The 23,184-nt window shown below is 56.0% G+C and overlaps 5 protein-coding genes across 7 annotated transcripts; 3 read left to right on the forward strand and 2 right to left on the reverse strand.

Annotated features, from left to right (window-relative positions):
• Positions 1-648: 648 nt before the first annotated feature.
• On the reverse strand, positions 649-4,476 carry sdhb (succinate dehydrogenase complex, subunit B, iron sulfur (Ip)). Its single transcript, XM_069183797.1, has 8 exons — positions 4,356-4,476; positions 3,110-3,249; positions 2,888-2,973; positions 2,644-2,780; positions 2,440-2,556; positions 2,023-2,124; positions 1,057-1,179; positions 649-897 (listed from the first exon to the last, which is right to left on the reverse strand). Exons 1-8 carry the CDS (start codon positions 4,410-4,412, stop codon positions 817-819), a joined length of 843 nt encoding a protein of 280 aa, XP_069039898.1. The 5' UTR covers positions 4,413-4,476; the 3' UTR covers positions 649-816.
• Positions 4,477-6,808: 2,332 nt separating this feature from the next.
• On the forward strand, positions 6,809-9,571 carry mrpl20 (mitochondrial ribosomal protein L20). The gene is made up of 4 exons (XM_069183798.1): positions 6,809-7,102; positions 7,882-7,992; positions 8,586-8,663; positions 9,236-9,571. The coding sequence occupies exons 1-4, from the start codon at positions 7,016-7,018 to the stop codon at positions 9,407-9,409; spliced, it is 450 nt and encodes a 149-aa protein (XP_069039899.1). The 5' UTR covers positions 6,809-7,015; the 3' UTR covers positions 9,410-9,571.
• A 466-nt stretch (positions 9,572-10,037) lies between these two features.
• On the forward strand, positions 10,038-14,007 carry LOC102684688 (cyclin-L1-like). 2 transcript variants are annotated; one of them, XM_069183795.1, is made up of 11 exons: positions 10,039-10,348; positions 11,534-11,608; positions 11,707-11,816; positions 11,895-12,015; positions 12,170-12,234; positions 12,330-12,429; positions 12,516-12,620; positions 13,009-13,150; positions 13,359-13,470; positions 13,547-13,615; positions 13,701-14,007. In XM_069183795.1, exons 1-11 carry the CDS (start codon positions 10,118-10,120, stop codon positions 13,867-13,869), a joined length of 1,299 nt encoding a protein of 432 aa, XP_069039896.1. In that variant the 5' UTR covers positions 10,039-10,117; the 3' UTR covers positions 13,870-14,007. The 2 variants fall into 2 exon arrangements, with proteins under 2 accessions (XP_069039897.1, XP_069039896.1); XM_069183796.1 differs by lacking the exon at positions 13,547-13,615 and having other exon boundaries at positions 10,038-10,348.
• Positions 14,008-14,995: 988 nt separating this feature from the next.
• Positions 14,996-18,972, forward strand: LOC102684493 (olfactory receptor class A-like protein 4). Its single transcript, XM_006642124.3, has 4 exons — positions 14,996-15,434; positions 16,072-16,338; positions 17,828-18,070; positions 18,217-18,972. The coding sequence occupies exons 1-4, from the start codon at positions 15,003-15,005 to the stop codon at positions 18,472-18,474; spliced, it is 1,200 nt and encodes a 399-aa protein (XP_006642187.2). The 5' UTR covers positions 14,996-15,002; the 3' UTR covers positions 18,475-18,972.
• A 227-nt stretch (positions 18,973-19,199) lies between these two features.
• otud3 (OTU deubiquitinase 3) lies at positions 19,200-22,871 on the reverse strand. 2 transcript variants are annotated; one of them, XM_015337297.2, is made up of 9 exons: positions 22,803-22,871; positions 21,711-22,041; positions 21,457-21,605; positions 21,237-21,349; positions 20,878-21,000; positions 20,693-20,785; positions 20,417-20,462; positions 20,078-20,286; positions 19,200-19,984 (listed from the first exon to the last, which is right to left on the reverse strand). In XM_015337297.2, the coding sequence occupies exons 2-9, from the start codon at positions 21,914-21,916 to the stop codon at positions 19,814-19,816; spliced, it is 1,110 nt and encodes a 369-aa protein (XP_015192783.2). In that variant the 5' UTR covers positions 21,917-22,041; positions 22,803-22,871; the 3' UTR covers positions 19,200-19,813. The 2 variants fall into 2 exon arrangements, with proteins under 2 accessions (XP_015192783.2, XP_015192782.2); XM_015337296.2 differs by lacking the exon at positions 22,803-22,871 and adding an exon at positions 22,625-22,795.
• Between the last annotated feature and the right edge of the window lie 313 nt (positions 22,872-23,184).

Here is a 23,184-nt window from a genome sequence, read left to right on the forward strand (position 1 = left end):
CCCCCGTCTCTGGGCGATGGGAGATGGACCAATGAAACCTGTGTCCAGACCGAGACGTGCTCAGGGCTTGTCAAACCAGGGCACAGCTCTCCTGGCTCAGTGCACGAGCCCCGTTCACTCTGCCACTCAGACTGACGGACACATGCCAGAGAAATCCAGCCACAGCTCTTCCTGCGCCTGCCGGTTGCTCACGGGCCCCGAGCTCACACAGCCCAGAGACTGGTCTCCACCCAGGAAGAGTTTTATACAGCTTGATTTCAGAGTCACCCCGTTACTGTGTGCGTGCGGGAGCCCTGATGCACACGCATGCGTGCCACACGCACACGTGTCACACACGCCAGGCAGCTGGCAGGTAACTGGACACAGACAGGCCAACCTGCACACACCTCTCCCCACCTGCTCCCAGGCTGACAGCAGGACGGCCGTGCGCCAGGCTGGGCCTCAGGCACACTGTAAACACACACAGGCCAGGCCAGCTGCAGGCGGACACAGGGCCCCACGCTGGCAGCAGAGAGATGGACACTCTGATTGGCTAACATTGAAGTCACACGCAAGTCTGAACCCATCGCAGAACAGGGTCTCATGTTTGTAGTCCTGATAAAATATCCCACACAAACCTGCTGTTCCATACAGACTCCAGCAATCCCATTTAATCAGAAACTGTTTATTCCCACCTCCCATTCTGTACAGCATCATGCAATTCTCTACAGCACACTCCGGCGCCCCCTGCTGGGCTCAGCTGGAGTGGTTAAGGTGTACAGGTCAGTACAATTCAAAGATAATTTAGGGGCCAGGGGTGGATTTGTGTCGACCCCTTCAGGCCACAGCTGACTTCTTCTCTTTGTAGGTCGCCATCATTTTTTTTATCTCTGCTATCGCCTTCCCAGGATTCAGGCCCTGCACCAGAGAGAGACAGCATCTTACACTGCAGTCAGGAGCATCACACTGGGAACCATACATGACAATTCACCTGTTTTACAAGGCATTACAGTGCTCTGAGGAAGGTGCTGGGGCAGTACAGTGGACTACAGGGCAGGTGCTGGGGCAGTACTGTACCTTGGGGCAGGTCTTGGTGCAGTTCATGATGGTGTGGCACCGGTACAGGGAGAAGGGGTCCTGCAGTTTGGACAGGCGCTCCTCTGTGAAGTCGTCCCGAGAGTCGATCATCCAGCGGTACGCCTGGCGAGTCAAAGACACCAGCCCAGTGACACCAGTTACACCAGTACAGCAGCACCAGCACACAAGCCCCACATTCAGATCCACTCCAGGCTTTACCAGCAGTGTATCTCTTACCCAGATGTAGTGATAAAACAGCAAACATGTATAAAGAGTATTTTTAATTGATCTCAAAGCATCTGTCTGTGCAAATTTACTCCAGACTAATCTCTGGAACCCCGGGCTGCCCCTGTGCCACAGTCCCACCGCAGGTGAAATCTGTGGCGAATCAGACTGTTCTCCTGCGGTGCATCAGACAGCCCCCTCCTGCTGTCCCATCGCTCCCAGTCCCAGCCCCCTCCCTCCTGCTGTCCCATCGCTCCCAGTCCCAGAGCCCCTCACCGTCCCAGTGCTCCCAGTCCCAGCCTCCTACCGCCATCCCTGCGCTCCCAGTTCTAGCGCCCCCCAGCCATCCCAGTTCTCCCAGTCCCAGCCCCCTCCCTCCTGCTGTCCCATCGATTCCCAGTCCCAGCCCCCTCCCTCCTGCTGTCCCATCGATTTCCAGTCCCAGCCCCCTCCAGCCGTCCCAGTGCTCCCAGTCCCAGCCCCCTCCCTCCTGCTGTCCCATCGATTCCCAGTCCCAGCCCCCTCCAGCCGTCCCAGTGCTCCCAGTCCCAGCCCCCTCCCTCCTGCTGTCCCATCGATTCCCAGTCCCAGCCCCCTCCAGCCGTCCCAGTGCTCCCAGTCCCAGCCCCCTCCCTCCTGCTGTCCCATCGATTCCCAGTCCCAGCCCCCTCCAGCCGTCCCAGTGCTCCCAGTCCCAGAGCCCCCTCCCCCAGTCCCTGTGCTCCCAGTCCCAGCCCTCACCTGCATGAGCACTGCCGGCCCCAGATACTTGTCTCCGTTCCACCAGTAACTGGGGCAACTGGTGCTACAGCATGCACACAGGATGCACTCATACAGCCCGTCCTGGAGACAGAGAGCAAGATCAGCACTGCGGTCAGGCACGGCGGCTCTCGTGCGGCGGCGGTCAGGCACGGCGGCTCTCGTGCGGCGGCGGTCAGGCACGGCGGCTCTCGTGCGGCGGCGGTCAGGCACGGCGGCTCTCGTGCGGCGGCGGTCAGGCACGCCGGCTCTCGTGCGGCGGCGGTCAGGCACGCCGGCTCTCGTGCGGCGGCGGTCAGGCACGCCGGCTCTCGTGCGGCGGCGGTCAGGCACGCCGGCGGTCAGGCACGCCGGCTCTCGTGCGGCGGCGGTCAGGCACGGCGGCGTGGCGCACTGTACCAGTTTCTGCCGGTCCTCCACTGACTGCAGGTACTGAGCTTTGCCCTGCTGAGACTCGTCCCGCTTCTTCAGGAAGGGCTCGATGGACTTGTACTGGGCGTAGAAGTTGCTGAGGTCCTGCGGGCAGAGGGACAGAGAGGGGTCAGCGGCTGGCCAGGCGGGGGGCGTCGGAGCGTGGCGAGGCGTTGCCGGGGGCGTACTGACCGGGACCAGGTCCTTGACGACGTACATGTGTGGGAGGGGGTAGATCTTGGTGACGCGCGCCGCGTTGGCGTCGATCTTGTTGGTGCACGCCAGCGTGTTCCCACCATTGATGTTCATGGCACAGGAGCCACAGATACCTGCTCAGCACACAAAACACACAACGCAGAGGGGGCAGGTGAGCTGCAGTCCACACACACACACACACGGGTCTCAGCCCGCAGGCAGAGCCCAGCCCAGCGCTCACCCTCTCTGCAGGAGCGCCGGAAGGTCAGCGTGGGGTCCTGCTCATTCTTGATCTTGATCAGGGCGTCCAGGACCATGGGGCCACAGCTGCAGACAGACAGGACAGGACAGGACAGGACAGGACAGGACAGAGTGTCAGACAGCACGTATGCACACAACTACCCACTCGCATACATGCACAGCGGGTGCAGCAGCAGGACGGGCTGCCCTCAGGGTGACCTGCCTGTTGAGGTCGACCTCGTAGGTCTGCATGCGCGGCTTGTCTCCGGGCTTGTCGGGATCCCAGCGGTAAATCGCGAACCTCTTCAGGCGCGCTGCGGCGGCCTGCGCTGGGGCGGCGGCTGTCTGGGCGCCGCGGGCGAGCTGTCAGGGGAACACAGGACCGAGCGTCACCGGAGAAACGGCCCAGCCCCTCGCCCGCGGAGACCTCCCTGCGATCATCAGACACCAGCTCGACGGCAGCTCTTTCCCACGCGGACCGCCCCCGCCGCGTCACGGCACAGCTGTTCCGACGCACCCCCGCCCGCAACACCGAGCGGCGGGGTCATCGACCTGAGCTGTGCCTCTGCCCCACTGCTGACCCCAGATCAGCTCCCCACACTGACTGCCCCTGGCGCCGAGCAACAGCTCAGTCCCCACTCACGGGTCTGACCTGCAGCTGTCTACACGCAGAGAGGCAGGCAAGCGCCAGGCCACTGGCGACAGACAGCAGCGCTGGGAGAAAGCACTGGACCAGCGTCTCCGGTCCTGCAGGGACCTGGAGTCACCCATGGGCATCCAGTAGGTGTCTGTGCACAGAGAGGTGTGTGTGTCTGGGAAGTACACTGTCTGAGACTCTTCAGTGAACGGCTGAGTTAAATTCGGGGATCTCAGCAACAACCCGTGGCGGACCAGCAGAACACAGATCCTCAAACTGCTCCATCGCTCCCAATGACAAAGAACCACTGAGAGCCTGGCGCCTGCGTGTAACCCGCTCAGCCCGGTCTACTGACTACAGCAAGCCCTGGGATAAAGCTGTTACACTACAGAGAAGCTGTTAAATCCATCAACTCCATCAACCCGGGCAGCTGAACCTCACAGGAGCCGAGGCACAAGCGGGGCCAGGCGGACATCACCCCGAACATCACACCGACCCAGTCCGCTGCCTGAGCCGGTCGTCACAGCGTCTCAGCAACACAGTTCAAAGGTAACTTGAAAAAGTGGCTTATCAGGGGAGTCGTTATCAAGAATCGACCCCCCAACACACCGAGCCGCCAGAGCAGAGCAGCGGGTCTACAGATTGTACCTGTTTTTACAAGATACCGCCGCACTGGCCCTCGGACTCTCAAGGAGACGGGTTGTGTAACTGCTGGCAGCTGCAAGACCCGCACTCCGCTGTTCGGGACCGGTTCGCCGAGCCCCGCTCTCGGTCTCGGGTTCCCCTCTGTCCCCCCGGAACCCCCGGCTGCTCCCCGAGCCGCCTTACCCACCTTCAGGGCCGGAACCAGGACCGACCCGCTCCTCAAGGAGAAGCACACAGCCGACATCTTGGAGGAACCGAAGGACTCTGAGCGTCAGCAAGCCGGAGCTTTTGAGCAACACCGGACACCACCGACATCCAGCGGCTGCTAGAGCGCCACTTCCGGCAGGTCCTGGGGAGCAGTGAGTTTTCTCAAAGAAGCCGCACGACGGGCGACTTTGTCCTGGGTGCAGTTAGTCTTGTCGTGCCGCTGTCTCCACTGCACAGTGGGACACAGCTGGAGTAGCAGCTCCAGTGCACAGCACGATGGGGGAGAAGGGAGAAACTGTTTGAGCAGTGTATAAAGGAGGAAATGTAGGGGGGGCAGATTGTATGTGTCCAGCATGGAGGGTAGCTGGGTCACCGTGGTCATAGGAACAGTGCCCTGGGGTATTAACCTGCCTCCATACCGAGGACCTGATTTGGAAATTGTGGTGCAAAGCAGTGAGCACCCCCTACTGGTCCACCAACATCACTTACAGGAGCAGCTGGGTTTTCCTGAAGCTCCCCAGTACTGACCAGGCCGATCCTCGCTGAGCTTCCGAGATCAGACAAGGCTGTGAGGTGTTGTAAATGTGAAAACAACTAGATTGGCTGGGTAAAGACTCTTAGTTGTTTTTTTAAGTTTCGTTTTTTGCTGTTGTTTGGATTGGTACTATATTTCAGGAATCACAACGTGGAGCCTTGTTTGTTTTCTTCTCTTCTCAGCAGGAATAAACCTTTTCTTGTTCCTTTGCAGCCTGCGCCTGCTGATGTAGCTACCCACCTGAAATACTTTAGGAATGTTTGACTAAGAAGTTGTTTATTTATTAGGGCAATCGGTGTTTGCCCCTACAGTGGGAGAAAACTTGTCTTGGCCGCCAATAATGTCTAGCGAGAATTATTATAGCGAGGTCTATTCTGTAACCTTGTTCGCCTCTATCCCACAATCCCACAGCATAGAAACAGCGCCTTCTTCCGCCACGCTTTCCTCCCCTTTGACGTCATCTACATCTCCTTCCGGTCCAGTTTTATAAGATGTTTGTGTTGAAATTGCGAAACATCGTGCGTGTTTAGCACTCAGAAGAACAGTCACAATAAACACACGTGATCTAACCCTCTCTTGATGTTCTAGGTTGCCTACATTAGAGACGATTATGTAAAAAGTATTTGCATTTATATAGCGCTTCTCATCCGAATAGATCTCAAAGCGCCTCGCTTCACTCTTAAAAACTCCCTTCGATTAGAGGCGCAGATGGTTTCTGGGGCTGTGAATTACAATCCAAATTAAAAAGACAGACCGTTGTGTTTAACTCGCCGGTTTCCTTAGGCCTGGGAGACGAGCAGAAAGGCGTTGTTTCTGTACGCGGTGTAGCTGTGGTGTGAGATCTCTCCCCGTTATTCTACAAGCCCACTTCTGACTCTGAAATCCGCTGATGAAAATATCAAATGACATTTTAACGCATAGTGTGTAACAATGGCATCTTATCTCAACATTATTTTGTAAACACGAGCAGTCCAATATTATGTCTTGCACCACAGTGTTTTAAGCTAATCGGAAAGGATTTCAATGACCTTTAAACGATCAATAAGATTGTTTCGTAAATATTATAATAACACCTCAGATGGTGTTTTCTCTTGTCCTCCTCGATGTTTTGTAATGTGAGCCTTTTATAGGCTGGAGTTTTGTTCATTAATTAAAAATAAGACGTTATTTGAGTCTTAAAGTTTATATCAGTGATCTAGTTTGTGATATAGCCAGTAAACTATATCACCCTGCAACTCACAACTGGCAACCCACTGAAGCTAAGCAGGTGTGAGCCTGGTCAGTACCTGGATGGGAGACCTCCTGGGAAAAACTAAGGTTGCTGCTGGAAGAGGTGTTAGTGGGGCCAGCAGGGGGCGCTCACCCTGTGGTCCACGTGGGTCCTAATGCCCCAGTATAGTGATGGGGACACTATACTGTTAACAGGTGCCGTCCTTCGGATGAGACGTAAAACCGAGGTCCTGACTCTCTGTGGTCATTAAAAATCCCAGGGCGTTTCTCGAAAAGAGTAGGGGTATAACCCCGGCGTCCTGGCCAAATTTCCCATTGGCCTTAACCAATCATGGCCTCCTAATACTCCCCCTCTATGAATTGGCTTCATCACTCTCTGCTCTCCTCCCCACTAATAGCTGATGTGTGGTGAGTGTTCTGGCGCACTATGGCTGCCGTCGCATCATCCAGGTGGGGCTGCACACTGTTGGTGGTGGATGGGAGACCCCATTACCTGTAAAGCGCTTTGAGTGGAGTGTCCAGAAAAGCGCTATATAAGTGTAAGCAATTATTATTATTATTAAACTAGTAATGTTTGCAAATGATACCAAATCAGGATGATTAAAAAACACCGTAGGAGGAGCAAATTCAATTCATAGGAGTTCAGACAGAATTCGAGACTTGGCGAACGCCAGCCGCCAGGGGGCGTCCGTGTGGCGCGGCGCTAGGGATCGCCTACATTTCCCACACGCCCCTGCGGCTAACGTCTATGGCGTCAGCCCTGACCTCGCAGCAAACATGATGGCCGCCTCCGTGTAGCGCGCTGGTTGCATCTCGCACCGAGCCGAGGAGGTCAACAAAGGGAGTAAGAGAGCGAAAGCAGGGACAGTGGAGGCATGGTGTTTCTGACTCTGTCCCGTTGGATCAGGAGCCGGGGGCCAGACCGGTACTGGAGGGTCCAGGAGGTTCTGAAGAATGCCCGGGTAGGAGACTTTATCCTTCCACCCTTCTCAGATTTCCGAGTCAAGCTCACTTGATTCCAGTGCGGGTGAAGAGCCGTTTAGCCCCGAGACCTGTGTGGCTGTAGGCTGCTTTTCATTCACGCCTCGGTACCGTACAGTGCGCCTTCCGCCCGGTACCGGCATGACCTGACCCCCGACGGCTCGAGGTCACGAGCGGGTGTCGCAGCTGGCGTGGGCTTTCCCTGCGAGTTTGCCGGTAATGCTGCTGATGGCACCTCGTTGTGCTCGAAGGGTCTCGACCTGGGAGACGGTTCCCGCCTTCAGAAGCGGCAGCAGGCGCCGGTTAAGCCTGTGGACTCCGTGGGCAGGGTGAGGGCTGTGGAGATCTGGACAGCAGGTTATATCTGCTGCTCAGGCTGAGCTTTCAAACTCCTCCAGGGCACCGACTGAAATCGGAGGACCTGGAAGCGCATTTAAAACCGAGAGCAGGAGGCAGGTCTTTACACAGAGAGTGGTGGGGGTACGGAACAAGCTACCCAGACGTGTTGTTGAAGCTGATGCCTTCATCAGAGGGAGACCAAGCGCACACCCTCATCTGAGAACTTACGTTCCTCCTTCGTGCCATATCCTGCAGGCTGTAAACTCTGGAATGGATCAGTCTGCTGTGCACTGGGAGTCTTACGCCAGGAGATGGAGCGTACTTCCTGAGTACAGCTGCTTGGAGAGCTGTGACCACTCATTCATTCTTCACACACCTCTGTCCTTCTCTGTGTGTGTCTGTTGTGTGTGTGTGTCCGCAGCACTTCAGGGGCAGGAAGAACCGCTGTTTCCGGCTGGCGGTGCGCGCGGTGCGCCGTGCCTTCGTCTACGCCACCAAGGCCCGCAAGGCCAAGCGCAGGAACATGAGAACGGTGAGCAGCCGCGCAGCGGGGAGAGGCGCTGGGCCACACTGGGGGGGACAGCAGGGCAGTGATGCAGCACAGAGCCAGACTGGGGGGGACAGCAGGGCAGTGATGCAGCACAGAGCCAGACTGGGGGGACAGCAGGGCAGAGATGCAGCACAGAGCCACACTGGGGGGGACAGCACAGAGCCAGACTGGGGGGGACAGCAGGGCAGAGATGCAGCACAGAGCCACACTGGGGGGGACAGCACAGAGCCAGACTGGGGGGGACAGCAGGGCAGAGATGCAGCACAGAGCCACACTGGGGGGGACAGCACAGAGCCAGACTGGGGGGGACAGCAGGGCAGAGATGCAGCACAGAGCCACACTGGGGGGGACAACACAGAGCCAGACTGGGGGGGGCAGCAGGGCAGAGATGCAGCACAGAGCCACACTGGGGGGGACAGCACAGAGCCAGACTGGGGGGACAGCAGGGCAGTGATGCAGCACAGAGCCATACTGGGGGGGACAGCAGGGCAGGTGGCACCAGTCCGAAAGGTGTTGCTGGTCTCGCTGGGCCGCTGCAGTTCCTCACACAGCCCCCCTCTCTTCCCGCCTCTCAGCTGTGGATCTCTCGCATCGCCGCCGCGTCCCGGGAGCACGGCCTCAAGTACCCTGCGCTCCTGCACAACCTCATCAAGGTCAGCCACACTAAACTGTTACTGTTCTTATTGTTAGATCCCTTTCATCATTATTAATAATAATGACATAACAATTATAATGGGGAAAGACACTGTGACTGTGTCTGCCTGTGTCCAGCGTCTGTGTCCAGGCTGTGGTCACTGAGCCTGTCCTCTCTGGGCAGCCAGGTCTGCCTGTGTCCAGTGTCTGTGTCCAGGCTGTGGTCACTGAGCCTGTCCTCTCTGGGCAGCCAAGTCTGTCTGTGTCCAGTGTCTGTCTCCAGGCTGTGGTCACTGAGCCTGTCCTCTCTGGGCAGCCAGGTCTGCCTGTGTCCAGTGTCTGTGTCCAGGCTGTGGTCACTGAGCCTGTCCTCTCTGGGCAGCCAGGTCTGCCTGTGTCCAGTGTCTGTGTCCAGGCTGTAGTCACTGAGTCTGTCCTCTCTGGGCAGCCAAGTCTGTCTGTGTCCAGTGTCTGTGTCCAGGCTGTGGTCACTGAGCCTGTCCTCTCTGGGCAGCCAGGTCTGCCTGTGTCCAGTGTCTGTGTCCAGGCTGTGTGTTCCTCCTGCGCTGACCCGTCTCCTGTCCCTCCGCAGTGCCAGGTGCAGGTGAACCGGCGCGTGCTGAGCGACCTGGCAGTGACCGAGCCGCGGTCCTTCCGCTCTCTGGCCGTGCTGGCGCAGACGCGGAGGGAGGAGGGCTTCCGGGCTGCCCTGGGGGACGGCCGCGAGCCGCCCGGCATCTTCTCCCGCGTGGTCCAGTCGCAGTGACCCGCTGACCGCCACCCGTGGACCACTGCCAGCCAGTCAATCTGGGATTGACCTTTGACCTTGGACTGTTTCTGTAAATATATGGGCAGCACAGCTGTGTACTGTCGTCTTTAGTATAGTCTACTGGAGAGAGAATAAACTCGCGTTGTTTGATTAAACTGATTCCTTTTCTTGTGTTTTCTTTTTTCCTGTTTTGAGAAAGAGGCTTTTTTATTATGGTAGTCTCAACCTCTGGTTTTCAATTATAGTTATTTGACTGCAAACAGCAGACACATAAATAACTTGAGGGAGGTTCGGGCAAGAAGAGGCGAGAGTTCACTGTTCCCAACGGGATGCTAAAGGGATACGGAGGAAAAGCAGCCCAGTGTCTGTAAAAGGCACTTAATTTAAAGACAGTATGTTGCATCACTCCTCAAACAGACGCGAATGCTTTCAGATTTCCAATCAAACCACTGTAAACGTCCGGTGTTGCTGCTGTAACGCTATAGGGTCTTTCATCAAACTTTAAACTGATTCGCGTAGCGAAAGTGATTGACAGACCAGACGGACAATCAGAGTGACGCTGACGTTCTCTGGGCCGGATCTTGGGGGGAGGGCTCAGGCTGAAGCTTCCCCACTGTCCAATCGGAAGCAAGCGGAGGCGGGACTCTGGGACAACTCAATGCCTCGGGGTTTCCTGATTCCTCTTCCCCAGCTGCATGGAGCACGATGGCGGCTAGAGATCTGAGGATACCAGCCATCCCGGAGGAGGGGATCCTGATCGGAGACAAGCGGTACTCTGGGGTGAGGCTGACGCTGGACAACTGCCTCCTGTCCTCGGAGCGACTGGAGCGGAGCCCCTCGGCCGAACATGGGCTACCCGCAGACACCGAGGAGCAGCTGCGGAGGTGCGGATGTGAGCTGATCCAGACGGCCGGGATACTGCTGCGACTGCCGCAGGTCAGCGGGGAGAGAGGGGCAGATACAGAGGGGACGCTGTGTGCACTAGTGCTCGGAACTCAGACGAACACCGGGGATGTGTGCACTGGTGCCGGGAGCTGAGACGAACACCGGGGATGTGTGCACTGGTGCCGGGAGCTGAGACTCAGAGCTGGGGGCTGAGACTCACACGGAGGGGCTGCGTGCACTAGTGCTGGGAGCTGAGACTCACACGGAGGGGCTGCGTGCACTAGTGCTGGGAGCTGAGACTCACACGGAGGGGCTGCGTGCACTAGTGCTGGGAGCTGAGACTCACACGGAGGGGCTGCGTGCACTAGTGCTGGGAGCTGAGACTCACACAGAGCTGGGGGCTGTGTGCACTAGTGCTGGGAGCTGAGACTCACACGGAGGGGCTGCGTGCACTAGTCTGGGAGCTGAGACTCACACGGAGGGGCTGCGTGCACTAGTGCTGGGAGCTGAGACTCACACGGAGGGGCTGCGTGCACTAGTGCTGGGAGCTGAGACTCACACAGGGGGGCTGTGTGCACTAGTGCTGGGAGCTGAGACTCACACAGGGGGGCTGTGTGCACTAGTGCTGGGAGCTGAGACTCACACAGGGGGGCTGCGTGCACTAGTGCTGGGAGCTGAGACTCACACGGAGGGGCTGCGTGCACTAGTGCTGGGAGCTGAGACTCACACTGGGGGGCTGTGTGCACTAGTGCTGGGAGCTGAGACTCACACGGAGGGGCTGCGTGCACTAGTGCTGGGAGCTGAGACTCACACTGGGGGGCTGCGTGCACTAGTCTGGGAGCTGAGACTCACACGGAGGGGCTGCGTGCACTAGTGCTGGGAGCTGAGACTCAGAGCTGGGGGCTGCGTGCACTAGTGCTGGGAGCTGAGACTCACACGGAGGGGCTGCGTGCACTAGTGCTGGGAGCTGAGACTCACACTGGGGGGCTGTGTGCACTAGTGCTGGGAGCTGAGACTCACACTGGGGGGCTGTGTGCACTAGTGCTGGGAGCTGAGACTCACACAGGGGGGCTGCGTGCACTAGTGCTGGGAGCTGAGACTCACACGGAGGGGCTGCGTGCACTAGTGCTGGGAGGCCTTGGGGAGAACAGAGTGAGAAGCACGGAGAGGTGCAGAAAAAGGAGAGGGAGGCTGTTTGGGGATATTGGGGGTGCTAACCTGCGGTGTGTTGCTCAGGTTGCCATGGCGACAGGGCAGATTCTGTTCCAGCGATTCTTCTACTGCAAGTCCTTCGTCAAGCACGGCGTGGAGGTGAGTCGCCCCGCCTGCTCGCGTCCGCTCCCAGTCCCCCAGTCCCCCAGTCTCTGCTGGGCAGGGCTGCAGTCTCGGGGTCTCTCTCTGCCTTGCAGTCCGTGGCGATGGCCTGTGTCCACCTGGCCTCCAAGATCGAGGAGGAGCCACGCCGCATCCGGGACGTCCTCAACGTGTTCCACCGCGTGAGCCAGGTCAAGGAGGGCCGGTGAGAAAGACGCTCACTGCCTGGCCGCCGGCCGCACACGCGGACTGGTCAGCAGCCTCTCGTGTCTGTGTCCATCAGCCCCCGCTGCCCGATGCCTCTGGACGCTGCCTACATCAGCCTGAAGAGCCAGGTGATCAAGGTGGAGAGGAGGGTCCTGAAGGAGTTGGGCTTCTGTGTGCACGTCAAGCACCCTCACAAGGTAACAGCACACCTGTCTCACCTGTCTGGGGCGAACAGCCCATCCTTCCCCTGGCTCCTGCGCACACCTCCCCTTTCCTCACCTGCTTGCGCACCTGCGAATTCTGCCTGTGCCCAGGTGAGCCCAGGCCTTTTAATGATGCTCTGTGTTCCAGATCATCGTGATGTACCTGCAGGTGCTGGAGTGTGAGAAAAACTGTACGCTGGTGCAGATGGCCTGGTGAGTCGCTCTGTCCAGCTCTATCCCCCTGTCGATCCGTCTCTCTCAGTCCTGCAATATTTCTTGAGTGTCTCCCTCCCCCTCCTCCTCCTCAGGAACTACATGAATGACAGTTTGCGGACAGACGTGTTCCTTCGGAGCAGTGCTGAAAGTGTGGCCTGTGCTTGTATCTACCTGTCCGCACGCAAACTCCAGGTCAGAACTGTCCTCTGCCTCTCTGCCTCTCTGCCTCTGTGGGCTCTGGAGTTGATCCTTCTCCTGATCACCTGTTACCATCTCAGATCCCCCTGCCTGCTGAGCCGCCCTGGTTCCTGCTGTTCGGAGCCACAGAGGATGAACTAGAAGACATCTGTTGCCGAATACTGAGACTGTACACCCTGCCCCAGGTCAGTCTGTCACTGAACACTGAGACTGGACACCCGCCCCAGGACAGCCTGTCACTGAATACTGAGACTGGACACCCTGCCCCAGGTCAGTCTGTCACTGAACACTGAGACTGGACACCCGCCCCAGGTCAGCCTGTCACTGAACACTGAGACTGGACACCCGCCCCAGGTCAGCCTGTCACTGAATACTGAGACTGGACACCCGCCCCAGGTCAGTCTGTCACTGAACACTGAGACTGGACACCCGCCCCAGGTCAGTCTGTCACTGAATACTGAGACTGGACACCCTGCCCCAGGTCAGTCTGTCACTGAACACTGAGACTGGACACCCGCCCCAGGTCAGTCTGTCTGTGTCCACTCTACAGCAGTGTGTGTGTCTCTCTCTCAGGTCCGTCTGTCCACTCTGCAGCAGTGTGTGTCTCGGTGTCGGGAGGCTCTCCAGGTGGCCCAGGCTTCAAAGGGGGGACAGTTACCCAATAGCACCCCAAATCTTGAGCCCCCTGCCAACTTCTCTCCTGCCTCCAAGAATGGTAAGTCCACAGCTCCCGGGAGAATTCCAGAGGGAAGATCCGCTCTTAAACTGGAGGCAGGCTGCACGCTGGCCGGAGCGTGAACCTCGTGCGGGGGGCCGCAGGGGTCTGCATTCTGCCACGGGGGGGCGCTCATGAAGGTAACTCACTCGGGACCCTGGCACCGCGGAGTAATGACAGCGGCGCCCGCGCGTGTCTCCTCTCGCAGTCTCTCCAGCGGGCGTCCAGCTGGCCCGGGACTCGCCCCTGTCCCTCCAGGCCATGAAGAACGCCTGCCGCCGGCTGCACAACGGGCTCTCCTCACACAGAGCCGCGCACAGGTAATATAGCGCCCTACGCTGGGGAGGTCAGGTGGATCTGAGCGTTTCTCACCCCCTGCTCTCTGCTCTCTCTCAGGAGGGAGCGGCTGAGCCGCAGTGATGAGCGCGGGGAAGCCCCCCCAGTCCAGCGCAGCCCCAGGCGCAGGTACGGAGGCGGGGGCTGCTGGGACAGCCGTACACGGCCCCCTCGAGCAGACGCAGCGTCTGAGCGCTCTGTCTCTCTCTCTCAGGCGCAGCCGCAGTGTCTCCTCTCCCATGCGCACCTCCTCGGCGTCCCTCTCTCCCAGTTATCGCAGGAGATCCCGGGAGAGGGACCGGGACCGGGACAGGGACAGGGACAGGGACCGGGAGCGACCGCGAGACAGGAACAACAGGGGGGCCGCTCACCGCAGGTGGTGAGGGGACGGGCTCGGACACCGCCTCCTGCTGTCTGGGACCACCCTGCCCTGCTGAAACAACACTTCACATCTGTGTTGGATTTTATAGAATGTACATTTGTATAAATGAATATATTTTTACACCACTTTCCTGTAAAAATTTGCACTTTTTTTAGTGAGCTGGAGCTTCAGAAAACACAAGTACACTTAGGTGTATGTGCACACACTGGAGGAGGTGTGCTCTACACAGTGGGCACAGTGCTGTCTGTACTGGGATACACAGTCTCAGTTCTGTTGTTGTTACTGCGCCTGTAACTCTCGAACCCGTGCCCAGGCTGGCCCTTGACTGCTGGAAGATTTCTGCTCTGCTGGAGTCGTACGTCTGTATTATAATAAAGAGAACAAGCGGAATGTGTCTGGATTGTGGGAGAGCTCAGGCATGGAGAGAGGGTGGGGGTCAGAGAGAGAGTGGAGAGGGGTGTGGGGGTGTGGAGGTATGATCTAGTGCAGACGTGGGTGTGGAATGTGTGAGACAGTGAGTCTGTGCTGCGGTGCCTTCTGTGTGGAGTTTGCATGTTCTGTGGATTGTGGATTCTTCCCTGGTCCTTCGGTTTCTTCCCAGATTCCAAACACAGGCCGTCCACTTTGTTCAACAACTTGGCTCGCGAGGGACGGAGGGGTCTGCTGGGCCAGTCTCCGGGTTCTGCTCCTGGAGTCAGGGTGTCGTTCTTGCAGCTCAGGCAGCTCACTATTGACTGATTGGACCAGCACAACGACTTCTCACAGTTCCTGAGTGTCTGGGGCCGGGCATTCCACACCAGGATTGGGCTGTTGGAGGGAGGGGTTATGGATCAGTTGTCGGGCCGTCGGTATCGTGGAGCTCACGTCTGTGTCCCGCCCTGGTCACCCAGCGAGCAGGGACGGGCAGTAGACACCTGCCAGCCCTCCACACTTTCACTCCAAGGGAAGCCTCTGCTCACAGGTGGCTCAATTAATTAGGTAGCTAACGAGCTGTGCTGTAATTAGGGAGGTAATCTGCTTCCTCAGCTACTGTCACTAATACCCTGAGTGTCTTTTCCCCTCCACCTCCACCCAGCCTCTTGTGTGTGTGTGTATGTGAGCGTGTTTCCTCTGTGAGTGTGGGTGTGTGTATCCATGTCTATGGGGTGTGAGCCTGTGTTTCTGTGTCCGTGTGGGTGTGTGCACACTCTCACCAGGGGAGAAGTGGGGTTCTGGCAGACAGGCAGTGCTGGCAGCAGAGTGAGGAGCAGACGCAGGCAGACCGACGAGTGTCCCAGAGTCCGCCTCACAGCAGACAGTCGCACACAGATGGGGGAGCAGACCAACAAAGTGGTCACTGTGCTCCTCAAAGCTGCCATTCCAGCCCAGAATGCCCTGTATGGGCTTCTTGTGATGCTGGGCATTGTGGGAAATGGGCTGGTGATGGGCGTGGTTGGGAGAGGGCTCGTTAAGGAGGGCTTGGCCCGGCAGCACTCTGACATCATCCTACTGAACCTGGTGCTGTCCAACCTGCTGGTATCCCTGGTCCGAAACATTCCCCTGCTACTGGCTGACGTGGGGCTGCAGGTATCGTCTGTGTCCTGAACTCTGTGCTGTAATGTCTTTCTGTGTGCTGCTCTCTGTACTGAACTGTACTGTCTCTGCTATACTTATTGTGTGCTGTACAGCAACTCTGTGGTACTCTGTTCTGTACTGTGACTTTTTACTGTGACTCTGCTGTATTCTCTGGACTCTACAGGGACTCTTCTGTACTGTCTCTATACAGGAATTCTGTTGTACTCTGTACTCTGCAGTACTCTCTGTGCTCTACAATGAATCGGCTATACTGTCTCTATACTCTGCAGTGACTCTGCAGTACTGTCTCTGTACTCTAGTGACTGTTCTGTACTGTCTCTGTACTCTACAGCGACTCTGCTCTCTGTACTCTAGTGACTGCTATACTGTGTCTATAATCTGCAGTGACTCTGCTATACTGTCTCTGTACTCTGCAGTGACTGTGCTATACTGTCTCTGTACTCTACAGTGACTGTGCTATACTGTCTCTGTACTCTGCAGTGACTGTACTGTACAGTCTCTGTACTCTAGTGACTGTGCTATACTGTCTCCGTACTCTAGTGACTGTGCTATACTGTCTCTGTACTCTGCAGTGACTGCTATACTGTGTCTATAATCTGCAGTGACTGCTCTCTCTGTGTGCTCCCAGCTCTTCACCTCTCCAGGGTGCTGCCAGTTCCTGATGTTCATGTGGGTGTGGCTGCGCTCTGTCAACGTGTGGATGACCATGTGCCTCAGCGCCTTCCACTTCCTCACGCTGTGCAGGCTGGGCCCCGTGGTCCCCGCCGGCCCCCATGGCCCCCGGGCGTCTCTGCAGCGCCTCCTGCTGGTGCTCGCCCTGATCTGGAGCCTGAACCTTCTGTACTCCTTCCCCGCCTTCTTCTTCTCCACACAGGGGGGCCGCAACTCCACTGAGGTCAGAGCTCTCGCTTGTAACCCCGTGAAGCTGACCCCTACACACAGCACAAACGGTGAAACCCACCTCAGTCGTTAGTGCTGCCGGTTTGTGCCGTTGAAGTAACTTCCCAGCTTCTTTATTTCCCGAGATATTTCGCTTTTTTGGGGGGTGACGTCACTCAGACCCCCTACAACGTTGTAGGGGAACTGGGCTGGTCTCAGTCGTTTGTGCCGGTTTGTTCCGTTGAAAGTAACTTCCCAGCTGCTTTCGTTCCTTAGATATAACGTCTTCTTTTTCAGGGGGTGACCTTGTCCAGCCCCCTATAACGTCGTAGGGGAAGCGGACCGGTCTCAATCGTTTGTGCCGGTTTGTGTCGTTGAAAGTAGCGTTTGTGCTGCTTCCGTCCCCGAGATACAGCGCCTTGTTTTCCCGGTGATCACGTGGCCACGCACGGCGACTTCGACCTCCAGTGACCCCGTCTGCCGAGTTCAAGCGTCTGTTACCGGTGCGAGAGTAACAGTCCTGCAATTGTGTTCCTCTGTTTGCCCCGGTTGGGGGTGGCGTTGGATTTTGCATTTAAAATAAGTGTCTTCTGTGCGTTTGTTTGAGCAGGAAAATTAAATTTGCAAACAATTGCATGTTCTTACCAAGAGGCTTTAACAAGCACGTCTTCATACTTCGTAGCGGTGTGCTTCTTTAAAAATCGGAAGAAGTGATCAGTTTCTCACTCTCTCCTTCTTAAATAAACATGCGCACCAAGGGACGAGCCACGTGTTCAAAAAGGCTTGAATCTGCAACTTTACGAACAACAAGACCACTGTTATATCGATCTTGAAACTAACACCTAGAAATGTGAATATGGGCTCTCGTGTTTTACCAGCGGTAATTTGGAAACTGGTGTCTCTTCAATGAAAGGAGTACACAAGCAATACTTTTTCGAGAACACGGTTAAAAATTAAAAGAAAACACCTAACCCAATGAACTAACATAGTAACTCCTCCCTAACTGTAAGACTGTTTATCCGTGTAAAGGCTCCAAAGTCTGGGGTCAACCAATCAAAAGATCACAACTGAAAGATCTGGTGGTCGTGACTTTGCTGTTTTGTAGGTCACAGAGTGACGTCACAGCCAGGAAAGAAGGCACTCAATTGAAATATATTGAAACATCCATCCCACCCGGCCAATCAGACTAGGAAAACAATTTGCCCCCATTGTTTTCATCACAATCAGGAGTTCAAGCACCGAGTTTGTTGGTACCTGTAAACTTCCTTCTAGATAGTCACGTGATTACCCGGAAAAACAAGGCGCTATATCTCGGAAACGAAAGCAGCACAAACACTACTTTCAGCGACACAAACCAGCACAACCGCAGCACTAACGAATGAGGTGGGTTTCATCCTTTGTGCTGTCTGCAGGGGGCCAGCTTCACGGAGCTCCTGCTTGTCTGTCCATCTGTCCGTCCGCCCGCCCCCTGGTCAGTCAGTCAGTCTCCCTCCATCTCTCGGTAGGAGCTGATGCTGGTCAGTAGCACCACCCGCCCTCTGCTGGGGTGCGTCTGGAGTTTCCCCTCTCGCCGCGGAGGCCTGGCGTATGCCACCACCTCCCTGGTGCTGCACGAGCTCCTTCCCATCCTGCTCATGGTGGCCACCAACCTGGGCACCCTGCACACGCTGGCCAGGCACGGCCGTTCCCAGCGGGCGGGGGAAACCACGCTGACCCGCAGGATCCCCGCCGAGAGACGAGCTGCCAAGGTAGGGGGGCTGAGACACGCCGGGACACAGTGAGACGCAGTGAGAGACGCTGGGACACACAGAGCTGTGCTGCAGTGTCAGTGAGTCAGTGTCTCTCAGTGTGCTGCAGTGTGTCTCAGTGCGTTGTCTACGTCTTCCTCCTCTAGGTGGTCCTGGTGCTGATCATGCTGTTCATCATTTCCTGGGGCGCCAGCGTTCTGTCTGTTAACTACTACAACTACAACCGTGGGCCCTCTACCGAGTTCCTGCTGGTGATGGCGCGCTTCACCAACAGCCTCTTCATCGCCTTCAGCCCCCTGGTGCTGCTGGCTGGACACAGCCGCCTGAAGGCCATCTTCAGGGTCATTGCAGACCACGTCCACAGCTTCTGTTTCTCGCAAAGGTGCTTGAAAAAGTCCTGTTAAAGCAAGTGATGTTACATTGTTGAAAAATGTCTGCATGGATCGAGTCCCAGTTAGAGCATGGAAAGTGCCCTTGTTAGATGCCCTCCAACCAGACACAGGTTCAGATCAGATTTCTGTCCTTGTGTGGCCGGATCTTAGTGCTGTCTGATACAGCCGACTATGATGTTTTCACACATCATCTGGAAAAATGTCAGATGATCTGTAGCACCTCAAATAGACACTGCTGCCACTTCAGGCTAGTCAGTGTTAGGTGTTCCACAACAATCTAGTCTCGGAACAGCGCAAATCTCTTCAAATTTCTCTAAAATTTATTTTTCTAACACCTGTGGAGAATTTCTTGTGAGCTCAATGTACTTTTTCCCTTCTTGCAGAGGACAAGCAGTTGTACATCCCTGTGAAATGTGGTGATATAAAATATATCAAGCTTATTAAACTATTGCTACAATTAAACTTTGGATGTCTAAAACTGTTTATTCAATTGCAAACACGTAGATACTGGCTTTGTATAGTTTCAGAGTTATTTAAGATCTATTATCAATTTATCTAAACTAGGCAGACTAAAGACTTGTTCTGGAGCAGAATACCTGGTCTGCAGGTGGTGAGAACTGGAGAGGATCAGACTGGTGTGCACTAGGAGTCTGGTCTCCCTCCACACACTAAAGCTAAGGACTGCATTTTTTATTCATATCCTGGGCTACATCCCCAAAACACGTTTCTCTGAGCCATTCCCAGCTTGGGAATCTTTATTGAATATGTTGAAATAAGCATTCATACAGTATAAATTTTGCATATATGGCAATCATAAATTCCCTGTATTAACAACCTTCTACTTCATCAGTAAGAGACTCCAGCACCGCAGGTCAAAGTCTTTTAACAGCTACAACAGACCCCAATGGGCGCGGTACAGGGGCGCTCAAGGAAGGGCTGGGACTCCCAGGACAGAGGTTCAGGCCTCGGCTCCAGCCACTTGTGTTATCCTAACATCACCAGTGCTTTGTGTAATCTGTTCATTATCTTTTTAACATTATTAATTCCCTCTCTCCATAGCAACGTCATCAGCACTCCTCTGCTGCCTTCCTACACAAGTCTTTCACCTGCAATCAGAGTACACATGGAGAAAGAGTCACCGGCCCCATGCACAGCTGCAGTGTATTGAGAGCATGGCCCAGTCCAGTCCAGTCCAGCTCCCGTCAGTACAGTCTGTTCCACTTCAGTCCAGTCCAGGCCTTGTCAGGATGCTTGATTCAGTCCAGATCAGTCCAGTCCAGCTCAGGTAACCTAGCCCAGGTCAAGTACTGTACATTCCTGTCCTGCCCGTCACCTAGAGTCCAAGCCCAGTCTAGATGCTGAGCGTGTTGAGAGCCCGCACTAGTGTGACTGAGCTGGGGGGGTTCAGGTTCTGGTCCTGGTTCTGGGCGGCCCGACTCTCCAGGATCTTCTGCCTGTGTCTCTCCTCCTGCCGGCGCTTCTTCTCCAAGCGCTGCTGCTCCTTCCGCTGCCTGTTGGACACCTGACAGGGAGGAGCAATGAGTGAGAGGAGTAGTGGCCTGCATCACCCACTTGATGGGCAGGACCGTTTACATGCTCCGGCCTTCATTGGTACCTTTGCTGTGCGGCTGTGCACAGTACCGTCCCCTGCTGGCGGTTTGCTGTTCATGTGTTCTGTCTGCACCATTGGGCCGAAGAGGCGTGTCCCTGTTCCAGACTCCTCCCACAGACCAGGGCATGAATGAGTTTCAGGCTCTGACTCCTCCCACTCCACAGGGCAGGGCGGAGCTTCAGCACTCAGGTCACTGCAGTTCTCAACTCGACCTGAGGGGGGCAGCAGTGAGTCACAACTCTGGGGCCCATTGGGGAAAAATAATAATAACTACAAGTGTGTAGTGTGACAGACAGGAGGACAAATGGGCCGTGAAACACAGGGACAGACAAAGAGGTTGACCTGTGGGGCTGTATGATGCCAGGCTCCGCAGAATCAGACCGCTGTCCTGTGGGGGAAGGGGAGGGGTCGTTAATACAACAGAGATCTTAGACAGAGAAGAGAGACCTATGAGAAACAAGCAAGGTGAGAGGGAAGAGAGACAGGGAAAGTAAGACAAGCAGGCAGGAAATGAGAAAAAGGCTGAGGTGGATGGATGGACAAGGTAGGTGACAGGAGGGAACTCAACTGCAGCGGAGAGATGCCAAGAGAGGAGCCTGGACAGGCGGCCATACTGACCGTGCTGCTCGTCCTGTAGCTGTCTGCAGGCCTGTCTGTGTTCCCAGCAGCGCGAGAGTCCGGAGACTCGTGGTGGCCTCCTGACCTCAGGGTCTGCCGGGAGAGACAAAGAAGGGAGAGCTAGAGGAGCAGGAGACTGGGAGACCTCGCCCAGACCCCTCCCTCCCGTAACTACGACCCCTGACCTCTGTGCGCAGCTGGGCCGGAGTCTCGGAGTTGTCTCCGATTCGCCGCACACTGTCGTAGTGGTCACCATAGCGATAAGCGATGTGGAGCTCTCGGCAAACTGGCTTCTCGGAGCCATTAATCTAGAGGGGAGAGAGAAGAGTGGAGAGCGATTAGCGCCATCTCGCTGCTGTCCCGACTAGTCCTCAGGCTGCACCTCTCCCAGGTCAATCAAACCCTCCCCAACCCCTCCTGAGCATCTGAGTCCACAAGAGATACCTGCAGCAGGAACATGAGGCCACTACATCTGCGCGCTGCACCAACCCAGACTGACCCAGGTGACCCCAAGGCGCCGCAGGCACCCCGCAGCCACACCCACCTGCCAGAGAGGCGCGTTGAGCTGGTGAATGACAACACGGACCTGCTGGCTGCGGGCGAAGGCGACGATGGCGTCGTTCCCCGCGAAGGTGCCCGGCTGAGCTAGGTTAGCCACTGACACAGACAGGGAGGAGGGGGAAAGGAGAGAATAGGAACAGCGGTTAGAAACCGCAGGGCTGTTTCCCTGCCCTCCCTCCGCTCCCTCCTCTCCCTCCTCTCACCGTGCTGAGCGAACGGGATGTCGTCCTCCACGAAGGGCTCGAAGTCGTCCCGGTGTTTCTCCATGAACTCCACCGTCTCGCACCGCAGGCGCAGGTGACCCCGCGAGTGACCCTCCAGCTGGTCGCCCAGAGCCCGGAACAGACAGTTCCTAAGACCAGCACAAACCAAGAGCCATCAGGACACCCACACTGGCTCCTGGACAGGCAGGCAAGCACACAGAGGGAGACGAGCAGAAAGGGAGTGGCATTCGTACCCATCTCCAGGCACCTCTCGGAGCTTCAGCCCCAACACCTGCAGCTGATTACTGAAGCTCACAAACTCCTCCCCCTGCTCCTCCCCCGGGGGGCGGTTCTTCCTGTCCTTGGCCAATGCCCTGCGAGCTGCCCGCTCGTCCCGCTTCCTCTCCACGTCACACTTCCTGTTCCCGCGACCCGCCTTGGCCGACTGTTTCCGGGACATGAGGGCTGCTGGACACGCCGGCTGCGCCAGAGGGTCGCCACGGACACACGCACACCCAGACCCTCACAGCGCTCAGCCCTCTGGTCCACAGGGGCTCAGCCTGTCCGTCAGGGTCACGCCAGGCACTGCCGGAGAGGGGAGAGAGGTTCATGAAGACCCAGAAATACACACAATACATCGCCACCACTGAGAGACTACCAATGAATGGCTACATTACTCTGCTCTCCTCCCCACTGAGAGCTGATGTGTGGTGAGCGTTCTGGCGCACTATGGCTGCCGTCGCATCATCCAGGTGGATGCTGCACATTGGTGGTGGTGGAGGGGAGTCCCCATTACCTGTAAAAGCGCTTTGAGTGGAGTGTCCAGAAAAGCGCTATATAAGTGTAAGCAATTATTATTATTATTAACCCCTCATCCACAGCACTCCTGTGACACTGTGATAATACTCTCTCAAGGCCCAGACACCACACTGCCAGGGCATGGAGCGATATTGTGTTAGGCGCTATATCACTTGAGTAATGAGTCAGAGTAGGTGAAAAATAAGACAGCAATAAAAATCATCCAGGTGGGGCTGCACACTGGGGGTGTGGAGGGGATCCCCATTGCCTGTAAAGCGCTTTGAGTGGAGTGTCCAGAAAAGCGCTACATACGTGTAAGCAATTATTATTATTATAATTAATAAAAATAACGATGCCAGTAACAGTGTACCTTGTCCAGCCCCGTCAGAACAGCTCGCATAACTTGACAACAATAGCTCTGTTTATGTCTCCAACAGCGCTCCTAAAAGTGGATGATTGTAAAGACGATACTGACGACACCAATCGAGCCCCTGTGTCGCGTCCTAGTGTTGTGTAGAGACTGACGCGTGTTTATTTTCAACCAGTACCTCCGCAACACCAGCGCTTCCGGCTTCCGGCTTCCGGTTTCGTAGTAAGGTATCCTCCGAGGTCCAAACCGTACTCTGCGGTACCGAAATTTGCCTTTTTAATTCGATTTTTTTAAAAAGTAATCGGAGTACTTACTGGTAGTACACATTAAATATACTTTTGCTCTAATTTCTTTCTCCCGTTTTCCCTTGCTCTCGTCACGTCTGACGTAACTGAATTACTTTACTTATTTATGGTTTGTGATAAAACTGCCCAGAAATACATTGGAATTAAATACATAACACACACCTACACAACACTCACAGACACATACTGAGTTATACTTACACAAAGATACTCACACATCCATAGCTGTACTTATGCACACAGAGACACGTGCTC

Source organism: Lepisosteus oculatus, chromosome 25 (assembly GCF_040954835.1).
Source record: "Lepisosteus oculatus isolate fLepOcu1 chromosome 25, fLepOcu1.hap2, whole genome shotgun sequence".
Lineage (NCBI taxonomy): Eukaryota > Metazoa > Chordata > Actinopteri > Semionotiformes > Lepisosteidae > Lepisosteus > Lepisosteus oculatus.

What these genes read in the sequence shown, in the direction of transcription:
- sdhb (XM_069183797.1), bottom strand. Translation starts at nt 4,412, where the DNA reads ATGTCGGCTGTGTGCTTCTCCTTGAGGAGCGGGTCGGTCCTGGTTCCG. An exon ending in TACGAGGTCGACCTCAACAG is followed by an intron (nt 2,974 to 3,109) that starts GCAGGTCACCCT and finishes GTCTGTCTGCAG; the next exon opens with CTGTGGCCCCATGGTCCTGG. An exon ending in TCGTCAAGGACCTGGTCCCG is followed by an intron (nt 2,557 to 2,643) that starts GTCAGTACGCCC and finishes CTCTGCCCGCAG; the next exon opens with GACCTCAGCAACTTCTACGC.
- mrpl20 (XM_069183798.1), top strand. Translation starts at nt 7,016, where the DNA reads ATGGTGTTTCTGACTCTGTCCCGTTGGATCAGGAGCCGGGGGCCAGAC. An exon ending in AGGTTCTGAAGAATGCCCGG is followed by an intron (nt 7,103 to 7,881) that starts GTAGGAGACTTT and finishes GTGTGTCCGCAG; the next exon opens with CACTTCAGGGGCAGGAAGAA. An exon ending in TCCTGCACAACCTCATCAAG is followed by an intron (nt 8,664 to 9,235) that starts GTCAGCCACACT and finishes GTCCCTCCGCAG; the next exon opens with TGCCAGGTGCAGGTGAACCG.
- LOC102684688 (XM_069183795.1), top strand. Translation starts at nt 10,118, where the DNA reads ATGGCGGCTAGAGATCTGAGGATACCAGCCATCCCGGAGGAGGGGATC. An exon ending in TGTCCGCACGCAAACTCCAG is followed by an intron (nt 12,430 to 12,515) that starts GTCAGAACTGTC and finishes TTACCATCTCAG; the next exon opens with ATCCCCCTGCCTGCTGAGCC. An exon ending in CTCTCCTGCCTCCAAGAATG is followed by an intron (nt 13,151 to 13,358) that starts GTAAGTCCACAG and finishes CTCCTCTCGCAG; the next exon opens with TCTCTCCAGCGGGCGTCCAG.
- LOC102684493 (XM_006642124.3), top strand. Translation starts at nt 15,003, where the DNA reads ATGTCTATGGGGTGTGAGCCTGTGTTTCTGTGTCCGTGTGGGTGTGTG. An exon ending in TGGCTGACGTGGGGCTGCAG is followed by an intron (nt 15,435 to 16,071) that starts GTATCGTCTGTG and finishes GTGTGCTCCCAG; the next exon opens with CTCTTCACCTCTCCAGGGTG. An exon ending in CCGAGAGACGAGCTGCCAAG is followed by an intron (nt 18,071 to 18,216) that starts GTAGGGGGGCTG and finishes TTCCTCCTCTAG; the next exon opens with GTGGTCCTGGTGCTGATCAT.
- otud3 (XM_015337297.2), bottom strand. Translation starts at nt 21,916, where the DNA reads ATGTCCCGGAAACAGTCGGCCAAGGCGGGTCGCGGGAACAGGAAGTGT. An exon ending in GCTACAGGACGAGCAGCACG is followed by an intron (nt 20,463 to 20,692) that starts GTCAGTATGGCC and finishes CTTCCCCCACAG; the next exon opens with GACAGCGGTCTGATTCTGCG. An exon ending in GGCATCATACAGCCCCACAG is followed by an intron (nt 20,287 to 20,416) that starts GTCAACCTCTTT and finishes TGCCCCCCTCAG; the next exon opens with GTCGAGTTGAGAACTGCAGT.